Source organism: Perca fluviatilis, chromosome 4 (genome assembly GCF_010015445.1).
Source record: "Perca fluviatilis chromosome 4, GENO_Pfluv_1.0, whole genome shotgun sequence".
NCBI lineage: Eukaryota > Metazoa > Chordata > Actinopteri > Perciformes > Percidae > Perca > Perca fluviatilis.
The window spans coordinates 15,431,214-15,450,119 of record NC_053115.1 but is presented as its reverse complement, the minus strand read 5'-3'; the positions used below and the strand labels follow the sequence as shown (position 1 = coordinate 15,450,119).

The 18,906-nt window shown below is 40.8% G+C and overlaps 1 protein-coding gene across 8 annotated transcripts in view; it reads left to right on the top strand.

The window, feature by feature from the left end:
• The first annotated feature begins 1,111 nt into the window (after positions 1-1,111).
• The window catches only part of scn8ab (sodium channel, voltage gated, type VIII, alpha subunit b), a 57,139-nt gene continuing 39,344 nt past the window's right edge, over positions 1,112-18,906 (top strand). For 7 of the 8 annotated variants that reach the window (XM_039797380.1, XM_039797378.1, XM_039797377.1 and 4 more), the window contains exons 1-4: positions 1,112-1,243; positions 6,801-7,144; positions 18,372-18,490; positions 18,747-18,836. In XM_039797380.1, the coding sequence (XP_039653314.1) occupies positions 6,857-7,144; positions 18,372-18,490; positions 18,747-18,836 (497 nt within the window). In that variant the 5' untranslated portion in view covers positions 1,112-1,243; positions 6,801-6,856. Of the gene's footprint in view, positions 1,244-3,557; positions 3,576-6,800; positions 7,145-18,371; positions 18,491-18,746; positions 18,837-18,906 lie in introns of those variants that run through there. The other variant, XM_039797375.1, reaches the window with a different exon arrangement.

Genomic DNA, 18,906 nt, shown 5'->3' with positions numbered 1-18,906 from the left:
GCTCTGGTCTTAGGTTTTATGGTTTTGCTTTAGTGTTTCTAATATTTTAGAAGAAGGCGGCCAATATGAGAAGCTGACAAGACAGCAAGTAAAAGCTAGGGCGGGCCCTGATGACCGAGTTATAATAGGTTATTGATTTGAAAGTTATCAATCTTTAAATCACATAGGCTAAGTCTGTAAATAATGTGCAAGGTTGAAATTGCAGGCCCGTTTTGTTCACTACCTATATTTGGGTCGGATTGCATTTTCAACTAAAGTGAACCAAACTCTAGTGCACTTGGAAGAGAACCGCAACCCCCATTTTCAAGCGGACCAGAGTTCGGTTGTTTGGTCCACACCAGAGTTTGAATGAGCTTTCCCACCACCCCAAACATACCAGACTATGCAACGAAATGCTCCAGAGTTCGGTTAGAACGGACCAAACTGCTAGGTGTGAAAGCAACCTTAGTCTAGGGATGCCCCGATTGATCGCCTGCTGATCATTATTGGCCGATATTCAGTAACACTAATTTGGACGTTGATTACCATGGTAAGGGTCGAAGCTTGGAAGCATTTTGGTCAACCTAAACGTCACGTGTAAGTCATTGATTTGTAGGTCCACTTAACTAGGCTGGTTTTAATCAATAATTAACAATCAGCTTGACTAAACTGCCTCACTGGTCTTTATGATAAATACAACTTTATCAGGTGAAGTTATAAAACTAACTTTAAATTCATTATTTTTGGTCATACACCTAGATGTCAGAAGTGCACTGTGTAGTGTGAATTTTGTATCAAACTTTAATTTCAAGAATGGGTCAAGATGTTTAGGTACCATTGCCTTGGTTACATAAAGTCTCATTATTTGCTCAGAGTTGTCTCTTTACTGTGTCTTATAGGCTAATTTTCCAGGTATGATTCTAAAAATAATATGCAATCACACAGTTATTTTCAGATCAAGATGAAAAGAAATATGTTGCCAGTCGCAATGCCAATCCCAACCAGAATATCAATGACTTGTTACATGAACAGTTTTTTTTTTTTTCTGCTTGCGATGCTGCGGTCTCTTGTCCATTATTGAAGCTAAAGGCATTTACCGACACTCCCTAACAATTTGCTGAGAGTCATCAATTATGCAGGGCAGCCGCACGCACTGGGAAGGAAGATAGCAGCAACAATATGGCGACAGCCGCAGTTACTCTCGACTCTTTTCTACATCTGCAGTTCAGTGACAGCTGTCTGGATTTCTGTTAATGCGAAAAAAGTAAGTGGACAATCTGTTTTTTGCTTTGTCTGGTATTTCGTGTCGTGGGATGGATCGCAGTTCTACTTTGTCGACTGACTGCATCCCAGTGCCGCAGAGCGGTCCCTCTATCAGCATCTTTTCCTAGCGTCTGTGGAGGGCTCCTTGCCAGTACATGGACAAATATGTATGCGAGGTAGCCTACTAGTTAGAAGAAGGGAAGATGTGATTTGAAGGGGAAAACATGGATTTCTAACGCGACGCGGTAGAAAACGGGGAGACAGCAGGTTATTTGGGGTGTTGGCCTGCCGCTGGATGGAATGACATGTAACTGTGTCAGAATGTGAAACATACGCATATGGGATGTAGCTATTAAGTGAGATCACGTCAAACTTCTGAGTGGCGAAAATAACTAGCATGCTCCAAGTGCACCAATAATGCGTCGCTTGCTAAAATCATTTTAGGTAGCAATTTCCTAGCTACCATTATTTTTATTAACTATGATAGTTTTTTTTTTCCCACCCCCACACTCCACCTCTGCGCCCCCTCCCTCTTGCAATCTCGTTGAAGACTATTGCGTGAGGAGGTAGGTGCGTCTTTAGTTTGGCAGTCCTCAAAGGGGCCGCGGCACCCTTTCGCAGTCTCAGCCATTAAAAACACATTTTCTCCGTAAAGGTAGCCTATTACTCTATAAACCTGCACATACGGAGTCTCTGGCTCTATGTCGCCTTTACCAGCAATACGGGTGTGGTACAGCCTTAAGGCTGTTTTTGTTTCTCTCTTTTTTTGTTGTTGTTGCTGTAAATAATTTCACCCTTTTGGTGTGAAATTGGGGTTATGCTGATGCGCTATGCTGCTGTGCTATGAGGCCAGGATTGTGTTGTCCGGGCATGGCTTGTGCATTCAACTGACCTGCTATGAGTTTGTAGGTTTGAGCCTATAGCAGCAATAAACCACACTGCAGTATTTTAGGCTTTGGCCCTATAGGACAACGGCGCGGCTCTGTTAAGCAGTGGACTTTCCTGGGGACCACATAGGTTACAACAAATAATTATCAGGACATTTATGACACGACACGCAGCAGGGAGCGGGTGGTCTTCATCCCACACGGGGAGAAAGTTCTCCTAGAAATGAAGAGGTTGTCTATATTTGTGTAGCTACAGTGGCCCAATGTCCCATGCTTCATAATGTCCACCTTTCCCCCGAATCCCTAGGCTGTCCTTTGAGGAAAAACGTGTTAAACTGAATTATCATAACTTATCATCATTTCCAGTCAGAACACCATAACTTTATCTGAAATTGACTCGACTCAGGCATGAAGTATCTATAGCACCCACCCGTAAGGGGCCTCTTTAATATAGGCCTAGCTGCCAAGTTATAATGCTGTTGGACTTGGGACTGTTGGGCTCACCTATTCTTGGACTGAGGTGACATCTTACATTTAGTGGCACATATGGTTACATTAAGACATCACCGAAATGAAGGATGAAGGCTAACTTCTTTACTGGCCCATTTGAGTGCACTATAGCCTACACCTCCTCCTCTTCCTCCTCCTCCTCCTCACTATTACTGTGTCGCCGCGGTGTCCGGTTAGCTCCACCAGACATCAGGTCATCATCACAGTGCATAGAGCACAATAGAAGATTTTTTCAGGTGACGGGACGGGGGCCGTGGTGCATTTGGATGTCTTTCCTCCGCACAGAGGACGAAGCATATGGAGCCTTTTTGTTAAACGCTGCTGAATCGGACGGCGACACTTGGCTTGTCTTTTCCTTGCGAGGCATACGAGGCTGCCGGACTTTTTAGTTTTCGCTGTCATCCATCAGTTTGTATTTCTGAACTCACTTGACTCATAACGGATTTAACGGAACCGAAACGGTTCCGTGCATTTGGTGCCGATTACGTGCGCTAATATAACTCACTGTAATTGATTTAAGAGTGAATCGAGCAGTTTTTTTCAAACCAAAATGTTTTAGTCAGATTGTTGCGTTTTATGCCGTGATTCTCAAATGACCTAGTGAGTTAGTGGACATCGAAAGCATTGAGCAACATCTGCAACATTATCGGGCTGTTTCCTCGCTTGGCAGCTTTGCTGCCTGTGTTTGGGATTGTCCCAGCCTTAAGTGTAAAGTGTAGGCTACATGCACTGCTATTGCATCCTGGTTTGAATCACCTTGACGGTAGATCAATTGATGTAGCATTGGTGGAAGGAGACTTGGAGGTTGTGCTGAGGTTGGGTTACTTGAATCGGACTTCAATTCAGACTCTCTTTTGGTTGGTTGTGCTTTTTTCTCGAAGATACTGGGCTGTTGGATCTATGTCTGCCTGTGGATTTCTTCTGATTTCTTTCCAGGTCTGTGCCCTTGTCATTTTCTCCATGAATGTTGGACACACTGTCTGATTTTTGATTGTGTGAGCTGTGACTTGACTGGCAAATACAGTATGTTGTATTAAACAGCATGGTCATCAAACAACTGGGGAGATAAATTTAATCTGTTGGAGGAGCCTGGAGAGATGCAGTTGATAATTGTATTCCAACTTTACTGTTACAACAATGAGTCTGAGCCCCATATGTTGAATCATTTCCAGTCTGGCAGTCATTTGTGGATTATCTTTTGACACACATCGACAGTTTAGAATGTTTGCAGTATACCTACAGTAGGATGTAAGACACCATAATGCATTCTGTAGCCTGTGTTGGGTGCACTGTTACATAATGATAACCATGGGCCAGCAAAAAATTCACTTCAATGTTGCCTACTGTATGTGCTAGGTACCTGAGTTTAGCTTTTGGGGATACAGGATCAGTCCATTAGTCATTAATGTTGATGGAGAGAGTAGAAATAGTTCCTACTGGCTCATGTTCCAAATGTTTGCACTTTTTCAGCTTTATTTTTTGCTTTGTTTGCATTCCCTGGTAGAACTAGAAAATTCTATCTGCGAGGCTTTGCAAGGAGTAAGTGGATGGATTTGTCACAGAGAACAACAAAAACAACACAACAAATGTTTATAATGTATAAAAAGTCATCTCAGCATATTGTGCTTTGACAATTTAACTGTCAACATTTGAATTATTGCCATGCAATAAACCCCACCCATTCTTTTCTTTACCACACATCCCATTTTTATTCATTTATATACTTCATCTGTATTTAGATCAATGGGTATGATAAGTAGATGGCGGAAGTAAACTCCAAAACAAATTCACAGCAAGGGGCCTTGACACAATATCAACTCATTAAGTTCTTACCGTGAACATGTAGCACTAGACTCTTCGCTAGTCTCGCATTGCCAGACCTATACCCTCCACAGGGCTGCGGAGGAAGGTCTCGCTAGTCCACACAGCACTCAGTGATGGGAGAAAAAATGTGCTCTGTTTATTGGCATTTCTTGACACCAATCACAATCGTCTGGGTTGGCATTAAGCACCGGACGCAATAACAGTTCTCTGCAAAACAGCCTTGGGAAGGAACTTGTTTTGGTGGAACATGTGTACGTTCAAAGGTTGTTTTAGTCGTGCAACAGAAAACTCAGATTGGACAGATAGTCTAGCTAGCTGTCTGGATTTACCCTGCAGAGATCTGAGGAGTAGTTAACCATAGTCCTCATAAATCCACCGGAGTTTAGAATGCCAACACAAAGAAAGCAGAAGGTGAGGGACAACCGGTCGAAAATGAGGGGGATCTTCCAGCGGCACCAGAGCAATCCCCTAAATAAATAGTAATCGATGTAGACTACTCTTCGCTAATTTATAAATCTAGCACTAATATCTGTCTGTTTAACTTGATTAGCTTAAGGTTGTTTGGCTCTTTGTCATTTTGCACAGGACAGATGGCATGTAATTGCCTGTGTGCTGGGAGACACTTTCATACTTATTTTATATCTATCGTAAGTAAGAGCTATTTGGACTCAACCAGAGAGACATCCAAGCTAGAGCTGCAAACCTGGATGTCTATAGAGACAATGTGCATTTAAGTCCCACCCACACCGAAGGGAAAAACATCGCTCTCCATTGTATTGCGTGAAGGTGCCTCCTTTTCAATTCCGTCTGCTAGCAAACAACAGATAAATGTCTAAAAGCTGCTGTGTGGTGGGATGCACAACCAACAGGGTTAATAACCCATAACTAAGTTTTTCTAAGATGTGCTCACCCGAAAAACTGAGCTTCTAGGAAGACAAAAGTGGATACAGGCAATAAGACGAATCGGAAAACTGTGGGATCCTGACACTCAGTGTCAGCGACATTTGTTTTAGGATAACTATGTTTCTGTAAGTTAAGCTAAAGCATTTTGACAGTATACAACTTGTGTTCTAGTGGAATGTGGATAAATCAGAAAGTTATGCAGTATTATGTTTGCAAGTGCCTTAGCTTGCTAACACAGAGCTAACTTTAGTTTACTAACAGCTAACATGTAGACATAGGTTGCTAAAATAATCATTTCATATTTTTTTTGCTAGCTAAAGGCATTTTGTTAGTGTTGAGACCTTAGTTGCATATTGTTGTTTTCCCCTCCAGTGGGCGTGGCTTTTAGACCATGATGCGTTGCGCTCTGTCTCTATTCTCAGTGAGACCAGCAGTGGTTCCAACACATTCACATCACAATTATTCATTGTTAATATCAACACCATGAAAGTTTAAGGATAAACATAACTCTAAAAGATGCATTTTTGCAAAGTTAGATACAAGGAAATGTCCTGAGAAAGAAACTTGTGAAGGAGAGAGTCAGACAGATGAGTTCCTGGTCAGATAAAGAGCCCATCATTTGTGAGCATAAACACAAGAAGAATTACCTTGACATGTCTCCAGGGTTTTCCCTACCATTACAAGGCTTAGGTGCAGCACCCAAGCCTTTTTGGGCACCTCCTAAGCCAAATAAATGTAACCAAAACACTTAGTACTGTAGTTGGTCCCCAGTGGACTTGGAGTTTTGTCTTTAAGTTTTTTGAGTGTTAATCTATGCATGCTCTAGCTTTTCCACCGTTTAAGACACAGATATGGCAATAATAATGGTCCAAAATGATATATATATATATATACTTTTTTTTTACATTTTCTTGAGGTAGGACCCCTAAACCCCCTCCCAAAAAAGTACACCTGACTCTTCACAAACCTAAGGAAAACACTGGTTTCCATGCTGTTGAGGTCACAAAGATGATAGCAAAAGGGAATTCAATGTTGCCTACTGTATGTGCTAGGTACCTGAGTTTAGCTTTTGGGGATACAGGATCAGTCCTTTAGTCATTAATGTTGATGGAGAGAGTAGAAATAGTTCCTACTGGCTCATGTTCCAAATGTTTGCACTTTTTCAGCTTTATTTTTGCTTTGTTTGGATTCCCTGGTAGAACTAGAAAATTCTATCTGCGAGGCTTTGCAAGGGATGCAAAACAACTGGTTTAACATATAGATATGTCAACCAATTAAATCATAAACTTTGTTTTCCAGTCAGTGTTATTAATAAAAAGACACTGACAATAAAAAAAACTAGATTACATTATTTTAAAGCATGATTTTCTTTTCTCTTTGATCAGGTACTCTATGCTAACTCTTTCTCACTCTGTGTCTCTCTCTTCTTCTCAGAGCTGGATGTCTGGGATGAAAAACAAATAAAGAGGAAATAGCTGCAGGATGAAAAAATGGCCGCACCCCTTATGTCACCCCCAGGACCTGACAGCTTCAAGAAATTCACCCCGGAATCGCTTGCTAACATCGAGAGGCGCATCAAAGAAGAGAAGAACAAGAAGCCACCCAAGCCCAGATCGGACAGTAGTCACCGTGACACGTCTGACGACAATGAACCCAAGCCCAACAGTGACCTGGAGGCTGGGAAGAGCCTGCCGTTCATCTACGGCGATGTTCCTCCTGGAATGTCGGGCGTACCGCTGGAGGATTTGGACCCATACTATCAGAACCTGAACATGAAAGTGAGTTGTCACGCAGGCCAAATGCACCACAGAGTTCTCCCCAAACACTCATAATGAAGAAGCATTAACTTAATGTGTTGAGAGGTTTATAGATAGTGAGAACTTTTACAGATGTGTTATTTAGCTGTTGGGCGTAACCTTCGATTGGGCTTAGTCTTTACCTTTTTCTCATGTGACAATTGCCAGCATTGTAAACTTACCACGCCACACACATAGGTGAGATGAAATTCACTGTCCTAACAGATTCAGGTTTCATATCAATTCATTCAAAATAGAAGTTCATGTATTTTGTACCGAGCTAAGAATATAATAACAGCAAAGATGACCTTGAGACATTTTAAAGTTTTTAGTCATTGCTTGAGGGGCGGCATTATTCGATCATACAAGGCACGTGAGTTTTTTAGTATACCTGTACAATCAAAGCAGAGGCAGAGGGACGTAGTGTCTCTGCTCCTGCAACACTGCAGAGTTGCTGTGGAATGCAATTCTCGGGCAGTGATCATTCTCATAAAGGTTTCTTCAGTGTTGATTAATTATCCGTGTTAATGCATGGTAAAGATGATGTAACAGCTGGAGGGGGTGACAAATTCGCCTTTGTGTTTATATGCCATCAATACTATAGCTAATGGCATTCTTTTGTGACAAAACATACTTACAGATGACAAGTGCTCTCTCCAAAACTAGGCGTGTATGATGGCCTCCCAGCATGCACTGGGGCAGTGGAATTATCATTGTTATCAAACAACAATTGTATCTGTATTGCTGCGCTGTTACTGGTGTTATTGTGATCTACAGTATGTTCTGCAATGTTTCCACTGTTGTTCACATTTCCACATTGTTCTACAATTAGCCTAATCAATACGAGTGAATGCGATTACACCGCGAGTGATGTTGTATGCCCAGTTATTTAGATTCTCATCCTTGACTGAATTCACTGAGGAACCACATTAAAGGTCCCATGACATGGTGCTCTTTGGATGCTTTTCTATAGGCCTTAGTGGTCCCCTAATACTGTATCTGAAGTCTCTTTCCCGAAATTCAGCCTTAGTGCAGAATTACAGCCACTAGAGCCAGTCCCACAATGAGCTTTCCTTAGGATGTACCATTTCTGTGCCTGTAGCTATTGAGGAGGAGAGAGGGGGGGCTAGGTGGAGGGTGGGGGTGTGGCCTTGACCAGCTGCCACTTTGCTCATTTGAAAGCCATGATGTCTCTCTCTCATGGGTTGGCCAAATTCTCTGGGTGGGCAAAAGCAGAGAAAGGGGAGGTAACCTTGCTCCTTATGACCTCATAAGGAGAAGATTCCATCTGAGCTTTCATTTTCTCAAAGGCAGAGCAGGATACCCAGGGCTCGGTTTACACCTATCACCATTTTAAGCCAATTTGGGACCATAGGCAGGCTGGGGGAACGCATATTAATGTTAAAAAACCTCATAAAGTGAAATTTTCATGCCATGGGACCTTTAAGTGAGAAACTGTCACCTTGCTAATGTGTGACAAATATACAATACATTTATGACTTATTCCTTCTGTGACTTATACATTCCTGGTAAATTGACCAGATGTCCTCCTTGCAGACACTAAACTCGTGGTGGTGCATTATCAACAGCTGTTATGTTTATCAGGTATTCAGTAACCCCGTCTCTGGTATCAGAACTGAAATGAGGAAGAAGTGACACCTTTTTATTGTAATTACACAATTGTATAAGTTTTCCACTTGTTATAGTGTTGCCTTCAAAAGAAAGTAAATCGTAAAAGATTTGAAATTTTAGAAATGAATAAGATGATCTAAACTGCAGTGATGGGCAAAATCGTTCTTTTCAGTGTAATGAATCACTTCAATCAGTTCACTACAAAGATTCGGACAAAAGATTTGTTCACCGAATCGTTTAGTGCTCGACTGGAGCTCCGACTGCACATAGTCCCGCACACTGAACTGAAACACGCCTGAACCTCTTTATAAACAGTTTATGGTCTGAGGGTTCAGTTCAGCTCGCTAGTGAACTGAGAACAGAGAGTTAGTCATGTACCGTTTGCAAACGGAAAGCTAAAGTCCTACCCTATTATGTACAGCATGTATATTTTTATGACCTAATTATTAAATAAAATGTGGCCGGTTTAGCTCAGTGGGTAGAGCAGGCGCACATATATTTAGAGGTTTATGCCTCGATGCAGAGGTCCAGGGTTTGACTCCGACCTGTGACTGTGATTTGATATATATATATATATATATATATATATATATATATATTAAATAAAATATGTAGGAATTGGTACTACTTCCTACTTCGAAAGACATGAGAGAGTTTAAAACACAAAATAGTTCTTTGACATCAAATACTCCGTATATATTTCAGAATTGCGGACATATAAAACAACTAGGCTTATGGACATACGTTTAAAATAGCCATATAGTAGCCTACATTTACAGCAATAAAACACAAGTGCTATTTTTGCTAATTACGATAAATTTACGCTATTATCAAGCATATAGATTATACATTTAATAAGGACATGGAGATAAAAGATGACCAGATGACCACCTCTGATCTTGTGTTTCACCATAAAATTTATAAATATAAGATTTTGTTTGTACAGCAGATCTCCACGACACATACTAGGACAGTTTTATGCTCTTTTATGTTTGGATGCTGCTTTACCCCGCCTTGTCAAACTTTAATAAATCTGGTCGCTTTTATTATTTTTCAACTTTTTTCTCTTTTTTTTCTATCGTTCTTCGTAAAAGGAAGCTGCCTTCAAGAGTGGTCAGATCTATATGATCTAATGGAAATCAATACTTGTGAAATATAAAGTCTACTTGTGCTTCTTTGCTTGGGTGTGTCCCAAGAAAGATCCCAAGGCTAGAAACGAACTGGGATGTTGTGGTAATGTGGCATGCGCTGTAACCACTCAGCTCCGTATGGTTTAAGTTAAACCCTTAAATACAGGGACCGGCACAGGAGTTTAGATTATTTCTACACGACACAACAACCGTGTTCAGACTAATCTCGCATAGCCAGACCTATCTCCACAGCGCTTTGTCTGCGCTGGAGTATAAGTCTGGTTACAGCGCTTATCATTCTGGGTGTATGGTAAACTCTCTGGCTTGTTTGTATTTACTTAAACCAATCACAATGGTCTTGGGAGGGTGGGGGGGCTTAACTGCAGCAACAGTGCCCTTGCAAAATAGAATTTTGGGAGATTTAAAACACATAAGAACATCCACACAATAAGAACATCCAAAAAATCACATTACATAACAGCACTGAAGGTCGTATTAGTGTTGACTCCCCATTTTCTCTCAAAATGATGTATTTTATACATTAAAGTATCATTTAAAGCTGAATATCAGAGCAATTTACATTCTGTTATGAAACCTGTCTGTATCTGACCTCTTTCTTTTTTTCCCCGTCTTATGGCGGCGGGTGGCAGCCAGCGTTGCGGTGCATTACCGCCACCTAGACTGAGGTCGCTGATCTGCTTGGTAGCTTTTAAGGAAACCCATTGACAGGAAACAAGGAAACCCTGTAAAAATCCTCAAGTTCTTAGATCACCTCATTTAGGAATATGTTCTCTACAGCTTCGAAGAAAAAGGTTTTTAGTAATTGTGTAAAAAATATACATTTTTGAAGATGTGCTAAGTTAAGCGTCCCCTGATGACATAGAAGAGCGTGCCTGTGTGCTCAGCCCTGGCACATTTTAACCCCTGGCTGTGCCCTTACTGTAGCTCTGCACTAGTGAAAGAGGAATGAGGAGTAAAGGCAGAAGATGGCAGGAGAGGACAGGAAGTGGAGATAAAAAGGGCAGGAGTATGCTGTAGTGCCTTCAGCTGTGTAGACGTGTGGGGTAGCCAGTCTCCTGTGTGGTGACAATAATAATGTGTAAGAGAATCTGCAGCCTATATAGCAGCAAAGCAGCCCAGTCAGCAGGACTGGCAATCTTAGCCAGCAGCATTCCCTGGATGAAACTATGAAGTGTATGTGCCTTTTGTGATCTATTGATCCACAGCCCTAGTTCAGTGGTAGCCACAGAAGTGTTGCATTCTTGCCTTTTATCCTTCCCCACTTTGCTTATTGCCCAGTGCATACTTCTTTACTTCTCCTTAGTTGTGTCTTACCTTGGCGATTGAAGGAAAGTGGCTACAGAGTTGTTTATCATTACGTTCCTCCTCTATCTGCACCAGGAAACCTTTTTGTCTAAGCTAAATGTGGGAGGGTGCTAGGGCTGGGCGATAAATCGACTTTTTGTGGTATATCGATATATAATTTTTTAAGAGGAAAACCTGTAATTGTACCAGTGTTTCCGCTGGTAATGTTCTGTTGTGGTGGCCGCCACGGCGAAAAACGCAGAAGAACAGTAGTTACTGTTAGTAACATTAACTTCAGTCATACGAGTAAGAGATGGCGCCTGGACGCAGGCGAGAGATGTGACCCATGACCACATTATTATAGTTGATAAAAATGCAGCGCGGTGACAATACAGACATTTCACACACAAGTTGATGTAACGCCGACGACCTGCCGATTGCACATTCAACCTGAGCTGAACCCGTTCATATGAGTCAGCTGTCACTCTGTGAGTAGAGAATCCAGTCTGAGGTGTGGTTCATACACTTCACTGATAAACCAGTGAATTATACAGTAACAATCGGCTTCAGGATCAAAGAAAGTTTTTGTGTCATACGCTTAGTCCATTGTATGCTCGCTCTTTCTCTTTCTAAAAACAGCTGAAGGAGCATTTCTAGAGATAGGCCTGTTTTTATTTAAATAGGCTATTTATTTAAGATACATTTTCATTTACATGTGTTGCAGCTGTATATGTTCAAACAGGGTAGAATACCCTGTCTTTGCATTTTATTTAGACCGCAGTCTGTTTTAATTAAAGTGCTTGTGACATCCCACATCTGGATTTGACATACGACTGAATATTTAGCCCACTTTGTAGAAAATACTGAGATATATACTTTTTTTTTTTTAAATAGTCAGTCATGTATATAAATTCATATGCCTAGCTTTCCAGAAGCTCGAAAATACATGGCAAATAGTTATTGGCAAATGTTGTAAAATATGATAACGCCTACATTTTCTGTATGACAGGGTTGCATTTCAAAATAAAAGATAGCTCATCTACAAAATTAATTATATTTCCAAAGGGTTTTTGGTCAGAATTGTGTGTCATTAGAAACATTAGTGAATACTCATTGGCATTTGACCATTGTCCCAATAATTGTCAACATTTTGTTAATGTTTAATTAATAAATTCATGACCTGGTAAGGTAGTTGCAGTATACACCCATCACATCCACAGCCTTTTATTTTCTGGCTTCAGAGCCGCTCCACTGGTGCAGTCATGGCTATGGTGCCTTGCTAAAGGGCACACTTCTAGAGAATTTCAAAAGGGAGGGATGGAGTAGTTAGTTTATCTAACTATATTTGTATTAATACAGGTTCTGACTTATCTTCATTCCGCTTAGTCAAGATCTGCTGACCTCATCATACCCATACATGTGTTGTGTCAGCGAGTTCCCAGGTTAAGACCTCATATTCCCCCCTTCATAACAATCAGTTTTCTTTATCCACTAATGTATTTGTCCTTTATCATACCTGAGGAAGTGCCTCTAAGTTTATTAACGGCTAGCGTCCATTCTTCCTTTGCTGTTCCTCTTCTCACCTTTCCAGGCTGCTCGTCTCCTCTACTCGACCGACATTCATCCTATCGCTCACCATTGCACTGTATGTCAATGATTGTGTGTGTGTGTGTGTGTGTGTGTGTGTGTGTGTGTGAGTGTGTTACCGTCAGCTGCAGGAAACCTGATCACAGCACTCATGCATCAAAGAGAGGAAGAGGGGGCAGTGGTGAGGAAGAGAAATGCAGCGTTGCAGTTCTTGTTTTCCCCTGTGATGGGGAGAGGACTGCCTGGGCTTTTCAAATGTCTGATGGGATTAGGCAATGTTAAAGCTGCTGTGGTCATACAAGAAGAGCAGGACGGGATGGATGGAGGGCATTGTGGAGATTTCGATATAAATGAAGAAACAGTTAAGCAGTTCGAACAGCTATCGGGTTTTGTTGTTTCAGAGGTTTCATTCTCCTCCCGAATATGGCATGTTGGTCTTACAATGGGAGTGTGCAGCAGACCAGTCATTTCGGTGCAGGCTTCTGCAGGGAAGCAGCTACTAGTGAGAGCACAAAGGCAGCTCATGGTTAAAGCAGCAGCAGCCTCTGAAACTCGGCATGTAGCACTGTACACAACCATTACATTATGTTCCTGTCCCATCATCTCTGTCTTTGTGTGTGTCTCTGTCCATTACTCTCCTTTTCCCTCTCCCTTCCGCTGCCTCCTCTCTGGCGTTCTTCTTTCAGGGTGTAGTAAATTAGAGGCAGGGCCAGGCTTTAGTGCTCTGTCTGAGTCCACTGTCTCTGATGACACAGCATCTTCCTGTACTGGGCTGAGTGAGGAAGGGATGGGGTGGGGGAGGGGGTGTTAAGTGTGCTTCCACTGCTAGCCAGGTTGATATAAAAAAAGGAGGGTGTGGTAAGGAGGGGAAAGTGGGGTTTTGCAGCACAGCATACAGGTAAATAAGTGGGATGACGCATTTTTTTGATATGGTATAATATGCAGGGAAATTAGTTTGCATTCATACATATTTTGAGACATTACTGGCTGAGTGTTCACTGCAGTGGGCTCAATCAGAAGCATATGAGTTATATTTCAGGCTATAATGCTAATAGATATTAAAGTTCCCCATGAGATCTCTGCTGTTTTATCACAAAGCATCAAAGTGTCATGGTGAACAATGTGGAAGCTGACATACTGTTGATATTTTTACTTCTCTGTAAAATGAATTAAGATGCACTTCGTCAATACCAAGTGCTCATTACAGAATGGGCTAAAATCCAGCTATTAATACATGTGTGCCATGGTTTCTCTTTCCAGTCTTCAAAGAGGCTTGTGAATACATATATGTTCTAACAAAAATCTTATAAGTACTGATTTGCGGTACTATTTATTAAAGTCATTTAGGGCTCCAACTAATGATTATTTCTGTTTTTTTGCAATTAATTGATGAATTATTAAATATTTTATAATACCAATAATTAATACAGTTTCCTTTTCTGAGCCCTAGATGATGTTTTGAATTGAAAAGAAACCCAAGATACATGATTTGCAAATGGTATTAAACATGGAAAAGAATCAAATCCACAAAGGAGAAACAGCAAATGTTTGGCCCTTTTTTTATGTTGATAAATGACTTAAATGATTGATAGATTATCAAAATTGTTGGCGGTTACACATTTAATCAATTCATTCTTTTTATTAATCATTTTGGCGCTGAGTTTTTTTGCCGTCTTCTTTTAGGTCTACAGTCCAAATCTGCAGTCAGTTTTGTGACGTAATAGACCAGTCTGTGTCAGGCTGGGGTCCTGGGATGATTAAGAGAAGTACAACACTCCCTCCCCGTGATTTAGTCTCTATTGTTTCCCTGCTTAGATCTCACTCAGCTCTCTCTGTCTCCCCCTCCTCGTCTCATTCTCAGTTTCTCTCTCTGCTGCATGTCTACCCAGTCCTCCTCCTCCCTCTGTCTACCCATCCATCTCAGGTTTGGCTTTCTCCCCGCTGCAGCTTTCTGTTCTGCATCACTCCCCCTCCACCTTCTCATCTCTCGCTCTCTCTCTGACTCTCTTTGCTGCTGTCCCATACCCCTGCACATCCCTCTCCATAGCCCTGCTCCACTATTCCTCCTCCACACACACACACGCACACACACACACACACACACACACTGTCCTTGCAGCTGCATTCTGCCTCCTGATTCTTGCATATGTGCCTTTTTTTTTAACACTGTGGAGAATTAAGAACATTTCACCAGCTTCGCAGCAAATAAGTCTTTTTCCTTACAGTGAATCTTGCTCTGCTGAATTGTGTATTTATGCATGTGTGTATGCCCAAGTATGTATTTATGTATGTACATTTAACTATGCAATTGTGTAGGCAGATCAGTGGTATAGTGATATGTGTGTGTGTGTGTGTGTGTGTGTGTGTGTGTGTGTGTGTGTGTGTGTGTGTGTGTGTGTGTGTGTGTGTGTGTGTGTGTGTGTGTGTGTGTGTGACTTCAACATGCATAGTGTTACAAAGACAGTGTTTTGTAATCCATGGTGCCTGTCCACTGCCTTAGTCACTCTATGTTAATCCATGTATAGATGCAATTAATCCTCAGTTTCCTAAGTGTACTAGTGCACTACATGGTTTATATGTGGATCCCGTTTAAATGTGTTGTGGTGAAATGAGTGAGTGAGTGATTAATTAATTAATCAATTAATCACTGTTAGGAATTTAAACAATCAAGAATATATCAACCAACAGTATGATGTATGCATTCTGGGACATTGTTTTTAGTGGTTGGTCTACATGCACATACAAATGGGATAACTGCGCCATTTGTACCACGATTAACCGTAATCAGAGCTCATGATGCGTGCACAGTGTGGTTTTCTTTACAATACGAACAACACAGTAAAGGTCCTGCGCCTATTGCCTATAGCCTATAGCCTATATTAAAGATATCTTTTCTTTTTTTATCACCAGTGATTTCCAGGTAATATACTGCCAACAATTCATCTCTGACCGCATCGTTTTGCTCATATTTTTAAATGGAAATAGGTAAGACTGTAAGTAAGTCTGTTGTCAGGTGATCAGAGCAGCCCATTTTATTTTTATTCTTGATACAGGCATTAGTAGGCTACAGCCCTTTTTATTGACACAATAATTTTAGTCTTTGTTTTGTGCGCTGCATGTATTCGTCTTATATAGCCTTTCTTTTACACAGAATTATTCAGTTGTATCATTACATTTCAGTCCTTTTATGATTCAGATACTTAACTTGTGTTTATATTTAGTTTATGATTTAAGTTGTACTGTGAAAATAGCCCATCACAATAAAGCTTTCATTAAGAAAAATCATATATTTCGTATTTTATAACCTTCAATGATTTATCAGTTATCGATTAATGTTGCACAATTTATTAAAGAAATTGCCTGACATTTGCATCCCTTGTTCTATTTGTGGTTGCCAAGTTTGCATCAACAGCATATGTTTCTGTCTCCAAATCGACACAGTTCATTGAGTAACTGAAGCCTCTTTGTAGTTGAGTTGTGATTTTCTTTTTATGAACATTTCTGAATTTCCATATGATGTAGAGGATGACCTACATTGAAACTCAGACTCAATAAGGACAACGCAGACCTTTTTTCTATAAGATACTTGTGTCTTCAAATCTGAAGTTTTCAAAAAAAAAAACTTTACAAATCCATAGGATTTATCCATGGCATTATTCTTCACATTGATTAACATACGGGACTTAGTTATGCATGCTGGGCATCTGTAAAGCGCTAATGAGATATTGCTCATTTTACAACCTCCCCCTCCATCCACATAATAGATTTGCTTGGTCAGCAAAGCACTTGACCTCTAAGAGAAAGATTTAACATGACTGTAAATCCCGTGTTCCTGTTAGTATTGTGTTGATTAAGTATAGATCCTTATTTTGTTCATGTGACAGGAAACATTGCGAGAGGATATTTTAAGTAGTGCAGATGCTCTGTAGGCAAAAAAGAACAGGCGAGGGGAAGGGAGGGAGAGAGGAGTCTTCTGATGCAGAGAACACATTTTGTCTTTCCCCAGACTGCGGACGCTATTTTTAATTTAATTAGATTTCAGGACACCACTTGTCTCAGGACACTTTTGGTCGCCTCCCTATTTCTTTCTAGTGTTTCCCGTGGTGTGAACCACAAACTGTGTATTTTGCTATGCCGGTGCCAAATGCATACTAAAGACTAATTGCTTCTATTATACTCTTATATGTATGCTCTCCACCAGTGGGTTATCATCATATTATTATCATTTCATTTTGAGTGCAGTGATTATTACATCTGAATGTAAAGGGCAAGTAATATAGAGTTGACCTCATGATCTGCTGTGGTTGAATGCATGTACTCTGGTGCACAGTATTTTGACAACTTCATTATTTGTAAATTGAAGTATAGTTTGGCCAATTTTAAAATGGTTACAGAAGTTGTAAGAAAAACAACACAAGCATTATCATTTAAAGTTGAATACGACGGACATTCACATCTAAAATTCAAAGTTATATACATTTGGATATAATTCGACATCTCCATTATTTTTCACTACTGGTTACTTACAGGACATGCTATGTCTGTATTTAACCTGTAAATACTGGCAGGCAACATGTCAGTGGTATCATAAATACACATAAAGGATGTGGTGAAGAAGCAGTTTACACATTCATAGGATTCTCAACCAAACCACCCATTTGTAAAGTATCCCAGTAGTCCATTTGTTTGTAAAAAATGCTCATACTTCTCACTCAGACTCCAACGTTGAAATAAACACATATTGCTCAAACACACACTGCTGCCTCACCCCATTGCACAGCCCCACTTGGCCCAGTGCTGTTTATGGTTGGGGAGTGGTTGTTGAGAGCCTAGAGTCAGCAGATCTGCCCCTGATCGATGACAGCATTTGCGGTTCTCTTCCAGTAAGAGCTTTAAAGTTGGGGCAAAGAGAGTCATTTGGCCACCAAAAGGGGAGAGCTTCCCATGCACCTGTCTGCTGCTCACAGAGCTACTGTCATGGTGAAAGGTTTGCCAGGACAGATACGCGGTTTGATGCAACCCACACAGAGGTGTTAACTGTACTCTCGGGTGACTGGCCACAGAGGGAGTGATGTCAGCGGAGTAAACACAGCCCTGTGTCCTTGTCCTACTGACTGCCCTTTTCGATTCCTTTATCTTTTTACTATACTGTTTTTATCCCCTGCGCTTTGTTTAGTGTAAGGCCATTACAACCTAAAGTACTTTGCTCAATTTTGTCTCACGGCTAGCAGGGTAAAGATTTAAAATGGGTAAAGCAACGACACAGTGAGCTCTCTCATCAAAATGCTACGTCCAAATTGATTAAGGTATCACCTGCATTGTGAGAATCAGCCCTGTAGTTAGATTGAAAACCAATGCAGTGGTGCCCCATGACTGAGAGGTGAGCTCAGGATACACATCAGTTACTCAGTCAAGCTACAGTCATATCTTCCTTAAAAAAAAAAAAAAAAAAAAAAAAGGTTTGCTGACCATGTGCTGAATTGTATGTGCCGTATAATTACTGGAAATGTTCTAACTGTCTTGTTATCTCTTTCTCTGTCCCTCTCTCTCCACAGACATTTATAGTCCTCAACAAAGGGAAAACAATCTTCCGCTTCAGTGCCACGCCCTCCTTGTACATCATAAGCCCGTTTAATCTACTAAGGCGAATAGCTATTAAGATTTTGATACATGCATATCCTTTCAAGTGATTCGTTTCCTATGCTTTACAGTGACTAAAAACAGATGTTTTAGTCTTTTCAACATGTTTGGTTTATCTTCTTATGTCACAAGTTGTCTGTAAATAGAAATGAAAGCTAATGAACTGTAAGCTCCAAATCACCTACTTTGCCATCTTCCTTAAGCTTGCTTCATTGCTTCATTTTAGTCGTTCATGTATAGGGTGTTATGGGTAGTACTGTTCAAACTTTCCTTAACTTTTGTCTTCTCACGTTATTCAGCATGATCATCATGTGTACGATTTTGACCAACTGTATATTTATGACATTTAGTGACCCCCCAGAATGGTCCAAACAAGTAGAGTAAGTACACGTCCATACTTCTCCTCAGCAATCATATCCTTGTTTAGTGTGCCTGTCACCGTTTTACTCT